Consider the following 15,851-nt stretch of genomic DNA (forward strand, 5'->3'; position numbering starts at 1 on the left):
CGTGATGAGTAGTTTAATACATCTTTGCATAATTTTTGTTGTAAGGCACTCCTTTTGTAAAACTGAAGATAACTTTTGGTTGAAAAAAAAAATCAGCTTGGTTGTCTGAGAAGATCAGGGATGACTTTCTGCCTTTATCCTTTCATTCCTTTTATAAAATTCAGGAAAATCATAGAAACCTTCTTGCCCCTAAAAGCTTTCGGGGGGCATTTCCTTGTCAAGGAAAGGATGCTGACTTGCATCATACATATGGCACTGTTTTGGGAAGTCCTCATTTCCCATTGTCTGTCATCCCAACTAAACCCAAACAAAGTGGCTGTGAAATTATCACAGACAGGCAGAATTTTACAGTCATTAATGCCATCTAGCAAAAGATGAGAGTTTGTACCAGTTACAAACCAGTGAGGACTCTGATGAAAGCACGGACCTTACCAGGAGAACTGGTGAGGAAAATCAGGGAGAACACAGATGACAACCCAGAGGATGTGCCAATAAGGAAAATGTAAGTGAATGTCTGATAAAAGGACTTAACCTTCATGGACTATTACTTTAAGCATTTGACAAGAAAAATCTCATTTCAAGAAAACACATTCACTTTGCATCACTATTCCTTATGACACATTGATATCTATGGGAAGTTCAGTGTAAAAGCATTCTCACAGACTACATTGTTAAACACTGCATTTCAGCAATGCTTAGGCTGTTATTCACCAGCTGGTTTATATTCGGTTGCTCTAAATGATATTTTTCACCCATCTGGGGAAGGTGGGTGGATGGCAAATTTCCAGCCACTGCCATAACACTAAAAGAAAATCATATAATAATGATAATAGAAATACCTTATCTATTTTCATGAGTGTGCCCTTGACAGGGATTTGAGAAAACACTAAATAGCTTTGATTGTCTTGATGTTACCAGGGAGATGATGAATCTGGAGTGTACCACCAACCCCGTCTTATCCTCACCCACAGCAGAGAGCTACAGCACTGCCACACTGCACTGTCCAGGAAAAAGTCACCACAAATTAACAGGAAACGTGGCAGGGGACACAGCTGAGAGCAAAGGCCAGCACATCTGCTCTGGGGGAGAAGCAGCCTATGCACATGCTGCTCACAGCTCTGCCATGGCCAGACCTGTCCCCAGGGCCTGCCTGGGCCACCTCTGCTCATGGCTGGTCAAAAGAAGCTGCTAAACATGTTAGAAGCCAGTGCAAACAGTTGAAACACACAGAGGGAAAAGTCAGGCCATGGTGGGCATCATCACCAATTTGAGAATGCCCCTACATGGAAATCCAGTATGACAGAAGTAATATAAGCTATGGTGTCCTATGTCAGCTAAGATCCCAGTTCAAATACTTCAGATTTGGTGTTAATTCCAGGTTCATTATGGTGCCTAACATGAGGTTTTCTGATGCAGTAATTCCTGATCCATGCTAATGGAAATGAAAGGCCATATTACTATCTCAAATGGATCCATATATTGCCTTGGAAACAATAACCATATTGCTTTCTTTTAAGAAGAGTATCCCAAAAATTTGAAAAAGAAGCAATTATAATTGTCTTGGATGAAGGTTTCTTATCTCTTCTTATGTCCTCTTAAAGCAATTGACAATTCAAAGATCTTAAGCTAAGCCAATTCCCCTAGAGAAGAAGCATTGTACCTTATTACAAATAATGGTAAAATGAAGATATTTATAGGAAGTCAGAGAAAGATAGGAAGAGAAACAGCGCAGTCCTTCTCAGCCATTTGTTAGTTTTGATAATACTTTAGGAAAACAGTCACTGAAGTGCCATGGCCGTTGCTGGAGAAAGCACAGTACAAAAGGACTGCCACTCCCAGAGGAAGCTCAGCCTGTAGTAGAGACACCTTCTCTACAAACTGAGCCAGGACCCACTGATCATTACTCCTTCCAACCAGTGATTGTTGAAAAGGAAGAGGGGAGGCCTTAGGGCAAGGAATTACTGAGATAACAGATAATCTCTCATATCCAGATGAATGCCACGCACTGTTATACCCCTCTGGAGAGTGGGATACTGAAGAACAAATTCTCCCAGTTCCTCACCAAAATGCTGTGAAACTGAGAGGCAGTATCCTGACCTGGCACAGGGCCATGTTGGTCAGCATGTTCAGGAGGCCATAGCCTGACAGGAGACAATGTGACAAATGAGAACCCTACCCCTAGAAAGAATTTATTTCCCAGATAAAGGATTACCATTATCAGCATCCTTTGTCTCATTCTTGTGGACACCAAGGGTTTGATAAATTGGGCTGAGGGAAGCTGAGGGAAAAGGAAAGGACCCAGGTGTGCCCCAGCCATGAGGTCTGCTCAGACTCAGCCAGGAGGGTGAGGAACAGGGGTGAGGAGCAAAGCCCAGGCTTGGTGCTTCCTGCATAAACTGATATCATCCTGACCCTCACACAGTGCTCCTGAATGAAAGGATGCCTGCAGCCTGCCCCTGGGCCTGCTCCTGTGCCTCCCAGACAGGAAGGCAGCTATTCTATTATATCCAGTTTATTGATGGATTTACCGGATTTATGAAATCGGCTGGGGCAGAGAAGGAGAGTAATCCAAGCTTTCAGCATTTAATAGCCTTTGAAGTGATTCATATTGGAAAAAAAAACTGAGCAAATTTCAACCTGTTCCATTTTTTCACTCTAAGGAAATTAATGCTTTTATATGTCACACTGGAACAGCTTTTTAATCTGAGAGTTCAGGTTAAAATAAGATAGGCACATTATATGGGAACATAAATAAATCTCTGCAGCATCCGTTAAGGCAATATTTGTGCCTTGAGGCATATGACATTTTCAATTCAGAACTTCCTTTATGGGGAACAAACAAGCAACAATAAGATAGAACAAGATATGCCCTGGGTCTGCATAATGCCACGGGTGAGCAGTGAAGAGAGACACCATTTTCTCTATTCCAGAAAGAGAATTTTTCTTATGGCACAGATTTGCAATGGACCCTGAGACACAAAAAAATCTGAGATTTTGCAAAAGACAGCGCCAGGTTGTAACCCTTGCTCATTCCTCATTGGTTATTAAAAATTTATTTACATTTCTAAGCTAATAATTGGTTTTATTATTTTACACTGACTTATTACAATATTTTTTTTTTTTTAGCCTTTAAGGAATTCTTTGCAAGGGTTTTAAATGGAAGCTTTCAAGCGGAAGCTTCAGTGAATATTTGCATTGGGGCTTCTCAAAAGAAACAATGACTTAATGATTTCTCCCAGGGCCTGAGGTGGCTCTAGAGAGGCTGAGTGTACTCTCTTGTATTGTCACTGAATGTGCCCTGTCTGTCAGCATTGAGATTTTCCACAGTGAACTGCACAACAGTGACATAAAATGCAGAGGAAACAATTCACTGCAAGGAGAAGATTAGGTCTGAGTTCCTTTAAAAGGACACATTGTGGCCTTCCCCTAATGAAAGCCAGGTATCTATCAATAGACATAGATGCTCTCTGGCTCATTATGGAAACAAAGCCTTCTTTCCCACAGTTTTTCAGGAATGGGCTTCTCTTCACCCAGCTCTTTTCTCCCACTGGTTTTGTTGTGTTGTCTTGGCCTGCACTAAAAAACCCAACTGCTCCCTGTGTAAGTCCCGTGTCCCCCACTGTCCTTGCAGGGTGAGTGGACTCTGTGCTGGGGTGCAGGGTCCCCAGGTGTGGGGAGATGCTCCACAGGGTTTCCCACTTGGCATAACTGCAAAGCTTGGCTTTACCCCCTGCCCCTCCCAGGGTATTTCTGGCTGTGAGGACCTCACCCAGACTCATCCATGGTTCGATGTCATCACACCAACAGCTTTTGTGCTTCACCTACACTGTGCTCCTGGCACAATCCCTGTGAAAGCAGCTTGTTCCAAGTCTCTCTGGTGTTATTTGGCTTTCCTTGCTTTCCCTCTTCAGCTCTCCCCTCCTTCCATCTTACAACCAGAGCACCTTTTAGACTCCATTGCACTGCTCCTAGCTTACTGCAGGATGTAGCAACTTTGAGAACTCCTTATTTTTAAACAAAACATATTTATGGTCCATATTTATATGACATATAACATATAAATACATTCTATAAACATATACTATAAACATATGATAAATAACAGTTCACATTTAACAGATGAACCATTTTGAGCTGTAATAGGAGGAAAAAAATCAAATGTTTTTGAAAGATGTCCCTTCACTCAGTCAGTACTGAGTGATTCTTTTCTGAGCATAAACAAAAAGCAATCTAAAATTGGCTTATATCTCTTGCTTCTAGCTTTTAAACTATTTTAGCAGTCTCATATCACATTTTAAAGCTTTTCTTCAAAAACATGACTGCAATCTTTCATTAAAAAGCTAATCTAAGATTATTATGCAATTACATTATTTCAAGACGTTGAAATTAGGAAAAACCCAAAACATATATTCAAAATGTATAACATCATATTTCAACTTTTGGTTACGCTTACCTCATTTAAGCTGTTAAATTGATCAGTTGCTTCTTTTGGTGAAATGCTTGTGCTCTGATCTATTCTACAAAACAAAATTTTAAAAATCATTCAATAGATTGCCTGTCTGTGCTTCAAATATCTCAAGCTTTTCATCATGTGTGTATGTAATTTATAAATTACAGAATTAATCTGTTTTACTTAAGAAACAGCACTTCTATGAAAGTAACATCTCTATTTTTTAACCCATTCAAAACAACAGTGGTTTTATTGGAATCCTAAATAGTACATTTAAACTGTTAATGAAGTCCTGGAAAGTATGACATTAATATCTGGGCTCACTCTGTTGTGACAAAAAGTTCTGAATGATCTGTGACTTGGTGAGCTAACAGGGTTAATGCCAAGAAAAAGTTCAAACACATGCTTAAATCTAAGGACAATTTGTCCCACATGCTTTAAATCAGGAACAAGAGTTTTCCCATATCACAGCCATAAAGAATAAATATCTCCATATTTAAATTTGATGGCATTTCAGGCTCCCAATCTTCTGCTTTTGGAAATTTCAGAAAGGCCCCAGAAGGCATCTGGGGAAATCCTGTGAGAGAGATGCCCTCATTTTCTAGTGAGTGTCACTTGGCTGCCATCAGAGATGTCCACCCCTTTGGTTTTCTCTCAGTGTGTTGCTGTTTCTCCACACGAGAAGAGGAAAAGAAGGCCCTGGACTCGTGAGGGGCAGATCTCTTCCCCCTGGCTGTGGCCACTGAAGAGCTGTGCCTCACCCATGGCCCACCCAACTCCCAGCCTCAGGGTTAGCTACTAATTCAGTACACCAAGGAATGAAACTCAAGGCTGGAAACAGCTTCCCACAGACTGATCAGCCCCAGTAGTCTCCCACCACCACTCTGTCCATCCCCAGAATGAGCTGAGGTTTCCCACACCTGATCTCAGAGCCCGACATGGGGGTACCACAAGCTGACTCTTGACTCAGGGGAAGCAAGAAAACTGCAGCTGTCTCAGAGAATGAGATTTGTCAGTGCTGAAAATGTGCTGATGTCTGCTGGACCCTGGAGACTCACTCAGAGATGTGATCAAACCAAACACAAACCCCAGATTTCTTTGCACAAGATAACTCATCTTTTTCTGGACACAGCATCATCCCAGCAAAAAGAAATAGCTGTAAAATCCTCTAGAGACCTCAAAACCAGAACAGAGAGATGCAGAGGTGTTTGTTGTAGTTCTTCCTGGATTTGTGAGGCTTTTAATGACTGAAATGACGGCTGTGCCACTTCTCTTACCAAAGCAGACACATTAGACAGCTACACCAGGATGAAAAACCACTTGGATCCAAACAGGATCCAAGATGTGCAATTCCCATAGGAACAGAAATGAGTCATGAGAACAGCAAAAGGACTAATTTAATAGGAAAGAGTGAAATATTTATAGTTTGGTTTAATAACACGTAAGGAGGCAGCTGCAAGGCTACAAACAGCTGAAGAACTAATTCACTAATGAAGAAAAAATATTTAAGGTGATTTCTTGCATTGAACTAGAGCTAGACATGAGGGAAAGGATGAAAACAACACGTGTCAGACTTGCACATTTCTGGTCTTTGTTTCAATAACAACTTTCAGGGTGCATAACAGAGCAAATGGGAACTCCCTTTAATATTAAAAAAAACCAACTTTTTTTTTAAAAAGATAAAAACAAACAGTAAATGCTAGCAGCACTCTGTACAGGAACTGTACAAAGTTCTACATCATTCACAGCTGTACACCTCATGAATCTTGCACTCTGGAGAGTAAAAGGCTTACAGCAGCCATGAGGTACCACATCTCATTCAGGCTGATGCTCTTGCCAGATGTTTTAGGATGCCCTTAATCTTTCATTTTACTGTTCCCTTTTACACTAGAAATACTGGAGTAAGATGCTCTTATTTATGCATTATTTGGATTCTGGAGATGCTGAAATCATTCAGATGAGTAACCATTTCTGGGTGATAAGCATTTGCATTTTCAGTCTCCTGTGTGCTGAGCTGATCTTACTCTACACAAAGTTTTGGGGTGTGCTTTTTCATTTTCACCAAGATTAATTGCTCTGCTAGGCAAATGCAGGTTTTCTGATTGTCACCAGGCAACACAGGGCTTACAATTTAATAACTATGGTTTGGATTCTACTCTCATTAAAAGTCAATCACAAAATATCCATTAACTTCAAAAGCAGCAGGAACAAGCCCTCATTTTCCATCTGTGCCGAGTACATTAAAATTATTTCAGACCTTAGCTGAAATTTTGAATAATTGCAGGCACCCTTATTTTGTATAATTTACATCCTGTAAAATAATGAAAATTTAATTCTCTCTGTGGCTACTACTCAAATATATGTCTCTCACCCTTCTTTATAGACTGGCTTTGGCAGAATTATCCTTTTCTCCATGACAGAGATGGCAAAGATGCAATAAGTAACATGTACATTTGAGGTTTGTGGATATAAGTAAAAAAAAAAAAAAAAAAAAAGAAAGGAAAAATCCCCACCTAAATTCTAATTACCATAACAGAGTTCCTACTTGACTTCAAGGAGGAAATAAATTTGCATGAGCACTGTGCTGTTTAAAATACAGACCAGGACATGTGAATTTTTGAATTATGCACAACATCACTTTTAAACCTGCACAAAATTCAAATAAAACCACATAATTTTAAAAGCTGGGGAAGATGTTGGAAGATAACTTAAGCAAATCCCCACCACATTTCCCTTGTGAAACCCAAAAAGGAGCATTACATTCTGTAACTTGCAAATGTCACTGCAGCCCAGCTCTGGTGACACAAACCCCATCCCCAGGCTGTTTATGTGTTTATGCACCACAACACCACACATGTGTAGTGTCTTGGCATGGTAATGCCAGAGTGAGTCCTGCCCCTCAGCCTCACAGTATTGTGTGGGATGAAACTTTCCAGAGTCACCTGCTGTGTACCCTGGCCCAACATTCGTCCCCTGTGTCCAGTCAGGAGCCAGTGAGGGTGGCCTGGGTGGTTGACAGCTCAGCAGTGGCAGTCTCAGCTCCCTGGCAGGGCACTGATTCAGCCTGTCCAGAGTTACAGCAGAGCACACCACCAGCACCTCTCAGCACCCAGAAAACAGAAGGTTCCTTTCTGAGACCTTCCCAAATGGCAAAAAGCATTAAGAAATCCAAACTGCTGCAGGTGGATGCTTCAAAAGCACACCTATGATTGATTCCTTAGAGAGCAATGCAGAACTGCAACAGGCTTTGGGGTGAACATAAAGTGCACACCTGCAATGAAAGAGAAATCCACCTTGAAGGGCCCAAGGGCAGTCTCTGGGCAGTCCCTGAGTGCTGGAATAGAAGTCAGACAGAGAGCCAGTGTAGCAGTTCCTGTCTCAGGAGTCCCAGCCCTTGTGTAACTCAGCCAGCCCTTGTTATTCTTACCATGAGCAGCTCTCATACTCAGCAGGTGTGGCCCTTACTGGGGCTGCAGCAAGAGCTGCTCTTATCTTCTTCCTCCTCTATCCTCTCCCCATCCCTCCTTTTGCTTTTTTTTCTTTAATTGCACTGCAACCCAAAAGCCTGCTCAGAGACTTTTCCCTGCCTTGGTACAAGAAGTATCACTGGAACCATAAACACCAGTATTTCAATGCCACCATCTCTGAAGAAATTGTTCTTAAGAACCAGTCAATCATTTCCCAGCTTTCTCCTTGCCCACCTGGCTGCCTATGCAGGGGAGGAAATGCAGCCTCTCAGGCTCTGCCTCAGCCATGCAGGTCTGCATGGGGACATCAGGACTGCTGCAGCTTCCTTGCTGCCTCCCTCTCATCTCTGAGTTGTAGCTGCTCAGCAGAAACCAGAGAAACCTCAAGAGTTCCCACCTGAACTGCACTCTCAAAATATACTTGCCTAGCAAACTTAAATACTGACAGCCTTGCTAGAGCTTGGCCTCCCCTCAGGGAAGCACAGAAACCTCAAGAGGCTCTGGCTGAGTCCAAGATCCAGGGCATTTCCACCTCTACTGCAGAACAATCACAGCTCTGACACCAAGAGCCACTCTACAGCCTCTGCCAAAAATGGAGTTACAGAATCACAGAATAGGGACCAGCCGTGGGACCAGATAAATCCTGATAAATGAAACCACTTCATTCCCAGTTTATTTGGGGAATGGTGAAGAGGCAGAACTTTCAGGAATTTTTCTTTGGCAGAAAACTTCACCCCAAACTGTAGTTCTGAATTCCACACTGACTTGACATGCAGCCTTTGCTGAAGCACTGACCTTCCCACTGCCCAGGGGTGCTTGGTTTCAGCCTCCTCTCTCTGTAGCAGGCACCTGAGAAAAGCACCAGGCTCTGCTCAGGTAACTGCACACAGCCTGCAGCCCACTCCAGTTTTGCTGATTGCCTTTGAGAAAGCAATTGGCAGAAGCAGCTGTTGTAATCATGTGTATTGTTCCATACTGGCTTTTCTAGTCTCTGTTAAAAAAAAAGGCAATTCCTTTATTTGTTCCCAGGACCTGTTTATAACTTTTATCTGCCTTTTATCAAGGTGCAGATTATATTGCACTCATATCCAAACCCAGCTACACACAATGACCAGAGCAGCATTCAGTGTAATCACTGGCAATAGTATTAGAAATTCATGTTCTGGAAAAAAGGTGCAAAGGTTCCCTTCCATGCAGATGGCATTTCATCTACTAAATTGATGCTGATTTTCATAAATCATACATGATAAACACCTCTTGAGGTTGAAATCCTTGCTTCACAGGTCAGGTACAGCTTAGCCAAAAACAAGACACTATTCCCTTGTACTTCTGACTGCAAATCTCTTCAAGTCTACTCTCCCATTTCCTTCAAATCCCACAAAACTTTCCTTTATTGTTTCAGTAATTACCATAAATTGAAATTACCCCCTCAAAGAAACAATACACATTTTTAAGCCAATTCTGTGGATTGTTGCTCTTACATGGCCTGGTTTGTTCTTCTCTGTCACACATCTGTTTATGAGAATCCCTTGTTAGAACATCCTAAACTTGGATTATTCTGCTTAACAGGAACTGTACTGAAAAGTTGTTCATATTTCAGCAGTCTTTAATCCATATTTAGACAAGTTAAAATGATCTGGTTTTTAGCTGCCTCACGGATTTCTTAAAAACCTCTGTAGAGTTCAGAGGTATTTAGACCTTTAATCCCCAATGAGACTAAAGGCAGAGCTATAGCCCCCTGCAGCAATTCAGTTAAAGCAGAAGTAACAGCAGGATGCACTGGAAACAATCAACCTTGATCCTTTATTTGAGACAGAAATAAATCCTTCTTCTCCTGTCCTTCCCCTACACATCTGATATATGAGGAGAGGTGTATAGAAACACTCCTGCAGCAGTGTGTCCCTCTCCTCTCAAACGCCAGAGAGCTTTTAGTCTGACCTAGGGACACAGGCAGGTGTCATGTCCCAAAGCATTGCTATTTTTACCAGCAGCCCAGCAAAACCAGTGGAACACAGTGAAACTTGGGGCTTGTGGTGCTGGCAGATGTGTTCTGCCCAAATCTAGCTGTGATTGCTGCCTGTTGCCAACACTTGCATGTCCCACAGCAGAGAAGGCAGAAAACAAGGCAGGACATCATGCCCTGGCAGCAGTGTCCCAGCCTGTGCTGCAGTCAGTGCTGTGAGCCTGGTGCAGCCACCAGAGACCCCTGTGAGCTGACACATGGACTGGCACCTGCTGTGGCCCTGCCAAGGCAGCACAGGGAGGGTCATCAGACACAGCAATCCTCAGACTGGAGCTGGGAACTCCAACATCGATGAGTGGAAGTGCCCTGGGTGGTGGGAGTGCCAGTTCAAGGACAGTTAAAATAAATAAAGTGTGCGTGTGAGGCCAGAGACCACATGTCAACGCTTGTTTATGTTTGAAGTTCCTTATTTGAGAGTAAAGTCACTTACTTTCTTTTTTCTTTTTCATAATGTAATCAAATTGAAACATGGCCAGAATTGATATGTGATCACTGTGCTTGCACAGCACTTAGAATGGTAAATCCAGGCATCTTTCTTTTACAGATTTAGCCCTTTTGGATAGCAGGCTTTCTAAGGAGCTACTATGGTGTTAAACAAGAATAAATAGCATAGTGAAAAATGGTTTAATACCAGGCAGACTAAAAAGACTAAACAGTTGAAGTGGACAGGGGGACTTTGCTGTCCACTTCAACTGTTTGCTGTGGTTGCTGTTTTATTCATGCACACTCCACTCTGATTCCTGTCTTTAAAGTTGTTGTGTCTCTCACCATGCTCCTTTCAAAATTAACCAATTATTTATTACCTACTCATACTCAAACATCCCACCAGCAGAGCCACTGGGTAGGTCTGATACCACACTCAGGAAGCTCCTCTTTACTAGTCCATGGGATTCTTTCCTCCCATAAGGAATATCAGAAAACGAGAAGGCAGGCTTCCTAATTAAAAATTCTTCCTGAGATGCAGTGTTTCAATTGCACATACAGGCATTGGAGAGCAAAAACACTTTGTTGTCCAAGCTAATTAAATGCTTTTTCATTCTGCTAAACCTTCCTTTGAGTGCACAAATTAAGACCATTAACAATGTTGCCCCTTAAAAGCTGTGGAGAAAGCCACCAGCTGATGTCACATAAAGCACCAACATGCCATTGGATGGCAGATTTCACTGCTGTCCCTCTCCTGACTGCAAACAAACCTTGAGCCAGTGAGCAACAGTTGTCAGCCAGCTGTGCCCTGAGCCACTGAGCATCCCTGGGATGGACTGCTGCTGCTGCTTCAGACCCTCCAAAGGGAGCCAGAAACTCTGCCACAGGGCACCAAGGCTGTCATGCACATCAAGGCAAAGAGCAGAGACTTTCCTCACCTGACAAACACACTGTGCACAGAAAATCAGAGCCAAACCAGCACTTGAACATGGGAAATTTGTGCCCCTAGATTTAGTAAGGACTAAATCTTATCCTTAGGACAGGCCTTCACTGGTCAGTTGGGTGAGTTGAAACTCCATTTTTAGCCATTTGCAAGGCCATGATAGATGAAAGTAGAAGCTGTGACTTCCAATACTTACCAGAGCTGAGTTACTTCATCATCTGCTGAGTTACCTGCCATCAGGACATGGTCAATGCCAGACCTGAGCACACAGTGCCCTTCCAGCACCAGAACAAGCACAGCTGCCACTGCACTCAGAGCCTAAACTGTACATAAATGGATACCCTTGCTATAATCAGGTGTGAAGGTTCCCTTTCCCGTTGCTCAGACAATGCAGCTCTGAGAAAGAGAGGCAATTCAGCACTGGGGGGAAAAGGAAAGAGGTAGAGAAGTATTTTTGATACTTGGCACAGAGGAAATGAAGTTTCTAAACTAAGGATGTTCTCTCTGCTTCAGCTGAAAGAGGTTTAAGAATGATGAAATTTACATTCTTATCTTTATCCCTTTAACTTTCTCCAAACAGTCCTAGATGTATAAATATAGAATACACAGCCAACAAGAGCCAGGAGTCTGAATATTTTATGCAGTAGGCAGCAGATGAATTAGCCTTTCCTACAGTTCATCAGAAGTGAAACGTGCTGTGTTATCCCAAGTCTTACCTTGGCTGCAATCTCACCACTGCTTCCTGGCATTTCAAAGCCACATTCTGTGCATAGTTATTAGCTGAGCATCCAGCCTTCCCCTGCCACTCTGACAGGCCTGGCAATGCACACTCCAGCTCCTGCACGAGAGAAACAAAAAGAAAAGCTGAATGCGCCCTGTCAGTACCAATCCAAGCTTGGCTAAATATTTTCCTTCAGGAAAAAATGCTCCATGAGACCAGGTGCTGGTTGAGGATCTTAGTTATTTTTTTGTAATAATTTTGAAACAACTGGAGAAGACTGAAGATAGGAGTCTAAAAAAAGTAGTATGTTATTTCACTGGAAAACAGTTTCTGAAACCAAAGCAGAATGTAACTTTTCTGGTTTTTACTTAAATACCAGATTTCAGCTTCAGAGCTAAGAAGTTCTATACAAAGAATTAATTCGAAATTATTTATTCACACGTCAGTAAGATTTTATTACTTGGGTATCACAGATTTCAGTGTCAGAGCTAAGAGGTTCTGTACAAAGAATTAATTTGAAATTATTTATTCACATGTCAGTAAGATTTTATTACTTGGGAATCATCAAAAAAATCTGGCTGACAAAGGTGAGTGCAGTTAAATATCATTTAAATAAAATATGCAAAATTTAACCATTTGCCTCTTTCCCTTCCCTAGCATATGTGTAGCTTTATGAATAGAGTATTACACTGGGAGGAGGGAAAGGCAGTGAGGGGGAAAAAGCCACATCACCCAATCTGCTACACAGAAAATAAAAGAGGCAATTTAGTCCAAAAAACTGAGTCACAGAGCAGGAATGAGAAAAGTGTCCATTCAAATCCAAGCTTTTGAAAACCAGTTGTAGGGCTGTGAAAAGATGTATTTGGTACTTCTTCATTTCCTTACCTAAGAAATGGGTTGCAATATTTCCTTTGCACTGCAATGAAATAAATTTTTTAAGATCTTTGAAAATGTGGTAATCAAAGTGGGACTTTTTTTCTATCTCTTTATTAGCTTTTGTAATCAAATATTTTAGTCTAATAGTTTAAAAAATTAAAATACAATTCGGCCTGCTAATGCAATGACTTTGCTCCAGTGTCAAAGCTCGCCTGGATGCATGGAAGTCAAAAGTTTGGGTAGGACTCTTCAGATGGGAACTTGCAGGGCAGAGAGAACACAGCAATTCCAGGTGCTTGCTGCTGGATGGAGGGGAAAGCTGTTGACAAGAGCACGTGCTGGCAATAAGCCCTTGCTTGCAGGGTTGATGTTAGAGGACTTGGGTGGCTTTAGGTTGTTTCTGTATATGTTTTCTCTTTTATGTCTTTATTGCTGCTCAAAAATCATGTCATTAGGGTGTTAACAAGTAATACTAGGGAAACACCCTTGATGGAATCTCTGTTTCTAAAGAGCAAAGAAATCCTGATGTACCACAGGCACCTACAGCAGAGTTCTGTCTTCTACTGCATTTTTGTTTCTTTTCACTAAAGAGGGTGACTTCTACAGTGAAATTGCATCATAATAAACATAAACAGAACTTCCAGACTGCCTGATGTGTTCATGTGTTTTTGCAGCTGATGTGCCAATATCAGCTCTGGTTTTTTGATTACTGTGCACTTAAAAATCATAATTTTAATGTGAAATTATTGGAAGTTCTTTGACATACAAGCAATTTACACACTTCACATATACTCAAAATACAAAACTTTACTCAGGAATTTTCAGCATTGTCATCTTTAGGCACTGATTGTCAGGCGACCATTTTTATAGCCATTTACCTTGATAATAAGACTTTAAAACTGAACTTTGATTGTTTCTGCCTATTAGCTAGGAAGTTTGGTGTTGTTTTGTAAATATGTCCCCATATCAATAGGGAGTTTGAGGATGACTCATTCAAGAATCCATAGTCGTGACTGTGCACCAAAGGTGAGTGACAGGAGAAAGGATTGGGCAAGGAAAGCAGACTTTCTGTTCCTCACCATCTGTTCCCACACTGACTCCCTGGAGTATGTTCAGGGCATATGCTTCCTCACCTCTTGAAGTCAAATACAGTCTAATTAATTTGATTTCCTATAGATGAGTGCTGCAGACTTGCTAAGGAAGTTGATGGAACCATGGAAAAGATGAAACCAAATAGCTGGAGTACAGTGGTGGAGTCACATTCCAGCAGCCTCCTCTCTTCCCATGTTCTGTTTGGAAAGGTTACAGCTGCCTCCAGAGCCAGCTCCTGCCCCCAGGGAAATAACTGCAGGCAACATGCAAAGTACAGCTTTACCCTGCTGACATTTTGCTGTCTGATAAGTGGTCAATTGAAGTCACCTGATGCTGTTCTTTTATTATACTTGGGTTTTTTAATCATCAGTGTAAATCTAATAACCTTTTCTTCATGAAGACCAAAGGCACATGACTACAGGGCTACAATTGTGCCAAAAATATCAGAGGCACAGGAATCACACTTCAGCTGAGAGCCTTGTGAAGCTCAAAATCCCATCTTCCCTCTACTTGATCACAGCTGTCTGTTCCCTCTCAGTGCTCTTCTTACAGTGGAAACCACTTGGATTCTCACAACTAGAAAGGCACACAAAAATGGTTCCTATTAATCCTTCCAACACATGCAGCAAACTTATCTCCCAACAGCCTCTTCTAATTTTAAGGGGACAATTTTCTTTAAAAGAAACTTATGGGCTTATAACACATAAGAGGGAATAGCAAAGAGTTCCTTGGCTTATCAGAGCAACACCTTTAACAGAGATTCTGTCACTGCTCTGGTGTCACTCTTTCTGATGCCACAGAGAAGTCAGCTGGGGAAGTGAGGAGACTGCTGAGAAAGCACTCTGCCAATAATCCCAGGAAAGCAAGGATGAATAGTTCAATCACCATGTGCAGTGCATCCTGCTTTTCTTTCATAAATGCATGTACTCACAAAGTGCTGTTTGTCAGCTGCTTGGGAGTACATCACTTATCCCATCCAGAGGCTTGGTGGCAAGGGGTTTCACCAAGGAAGATTCATGCAGTTACAGTGTTTCACCACTTCTGTCTCTCCTAACTCAAACCCTTGAGCCATGTGAAAATTATCTGCCTGGCACTGTTTTTCCTTCCAGAGGCTGCATACTTAAGTCATGCTGGTGTTTTATGGTAGCCTAATTATATACTCAAAAAGTTTCCCATGAAAGAATTTCACCATTTCCAGTTAACCCCTTGGGGCCATATAAAATGCCACAGAGCAGCAAATCTGTGCTGTACTGGCTTTCACTGGGTGAGAGGTACATGCAGGACACACACAGGGAGCTTGGAAGAGGCTGAAAAAGCAATAGATGACCTCTGAGACAGACCTTGCCCCATTTATGGCTTCTTCATGACTCTTCTTCCTGATCTGCTTCCACTTGCACTTCACAGGGCAAAATTCCCATAATTTTTTTCCATTCAGCTGATAAACATGCACACCTCATCTCCCTGAAGGTTAAATAATATTTCCTAGGAATGCAGTGAAGTGGCAAAAAAACCTCCCAGTTATTGCTTTATTTCTGAATCAGCTCCAGAAGAACAGGCAGGAATTTTAGGGCAAGTGTTTGACATTGGTATTCCAAAAGAGACATTGATATTCCAATGTGATAATACCATTTGCCATTTGGTTTTCATTTTCCTTCAGGGATTCAAAAAGGACCTTCAAAAAGGAACTTCAAAAAGTTCTCACTTAGAAGGTAAGACATTCTGTATAATATTATGAAATCCCATTCTAAACTTGGTCCAAAATAATTCCTAGTCTATGACAGGTTTGAAGTACTTCAGAAAGAGCTCTGCAAATTTCTATCCACAAGGAAGAAGAGAGGAGAGACAAAAAGTAGCCA

General features: G+C 41.8%; 1 protein-coding gene across 1 annotated transcript in view; it reads right to left on the bottom strand.

The window, feature by feature from the left end:
- Positions 1 to 15,851, bottom strand: part of FAM13C (family with sequence similarity 13 member C) — a 114,867-nt gene that overhangs the window by 23,315 nt on the left and 75,701 nt on the right. Inside the window, exons 10-11 of the mRNA XM_054276568.1 lie at positions 12,023 to 12,144; positions 4,454 to 4,517 (exon numbers count right to left, since the gene is read on the bottom strand). Of these exons, the coding sequence (XP_054132543.1) occupies positions 4,454 to 4,517; positions 12,023 to 12,144 (186 nt within the window). The remainder of the gene's footprint in view (positions 1 to 4,453; positions 4,518 to 12,022; positions 12,145 to 15,851) is intronic.

This window comes from Melozone crissalis, unplaced genomic scaffold, assembly GCF_028551555.1.
Source record: "Melozone crissalis strain CALT ecotype California unplaced genomic scaffold, PUWL_Pcris_2 ptg000019l_1, whole genome shotgun sequence".
NCBI lineage: Eukaryota > Metazoa > Chordata > Aves > Passeriformes > Passerellidae > Melozone > Melozone crissalis.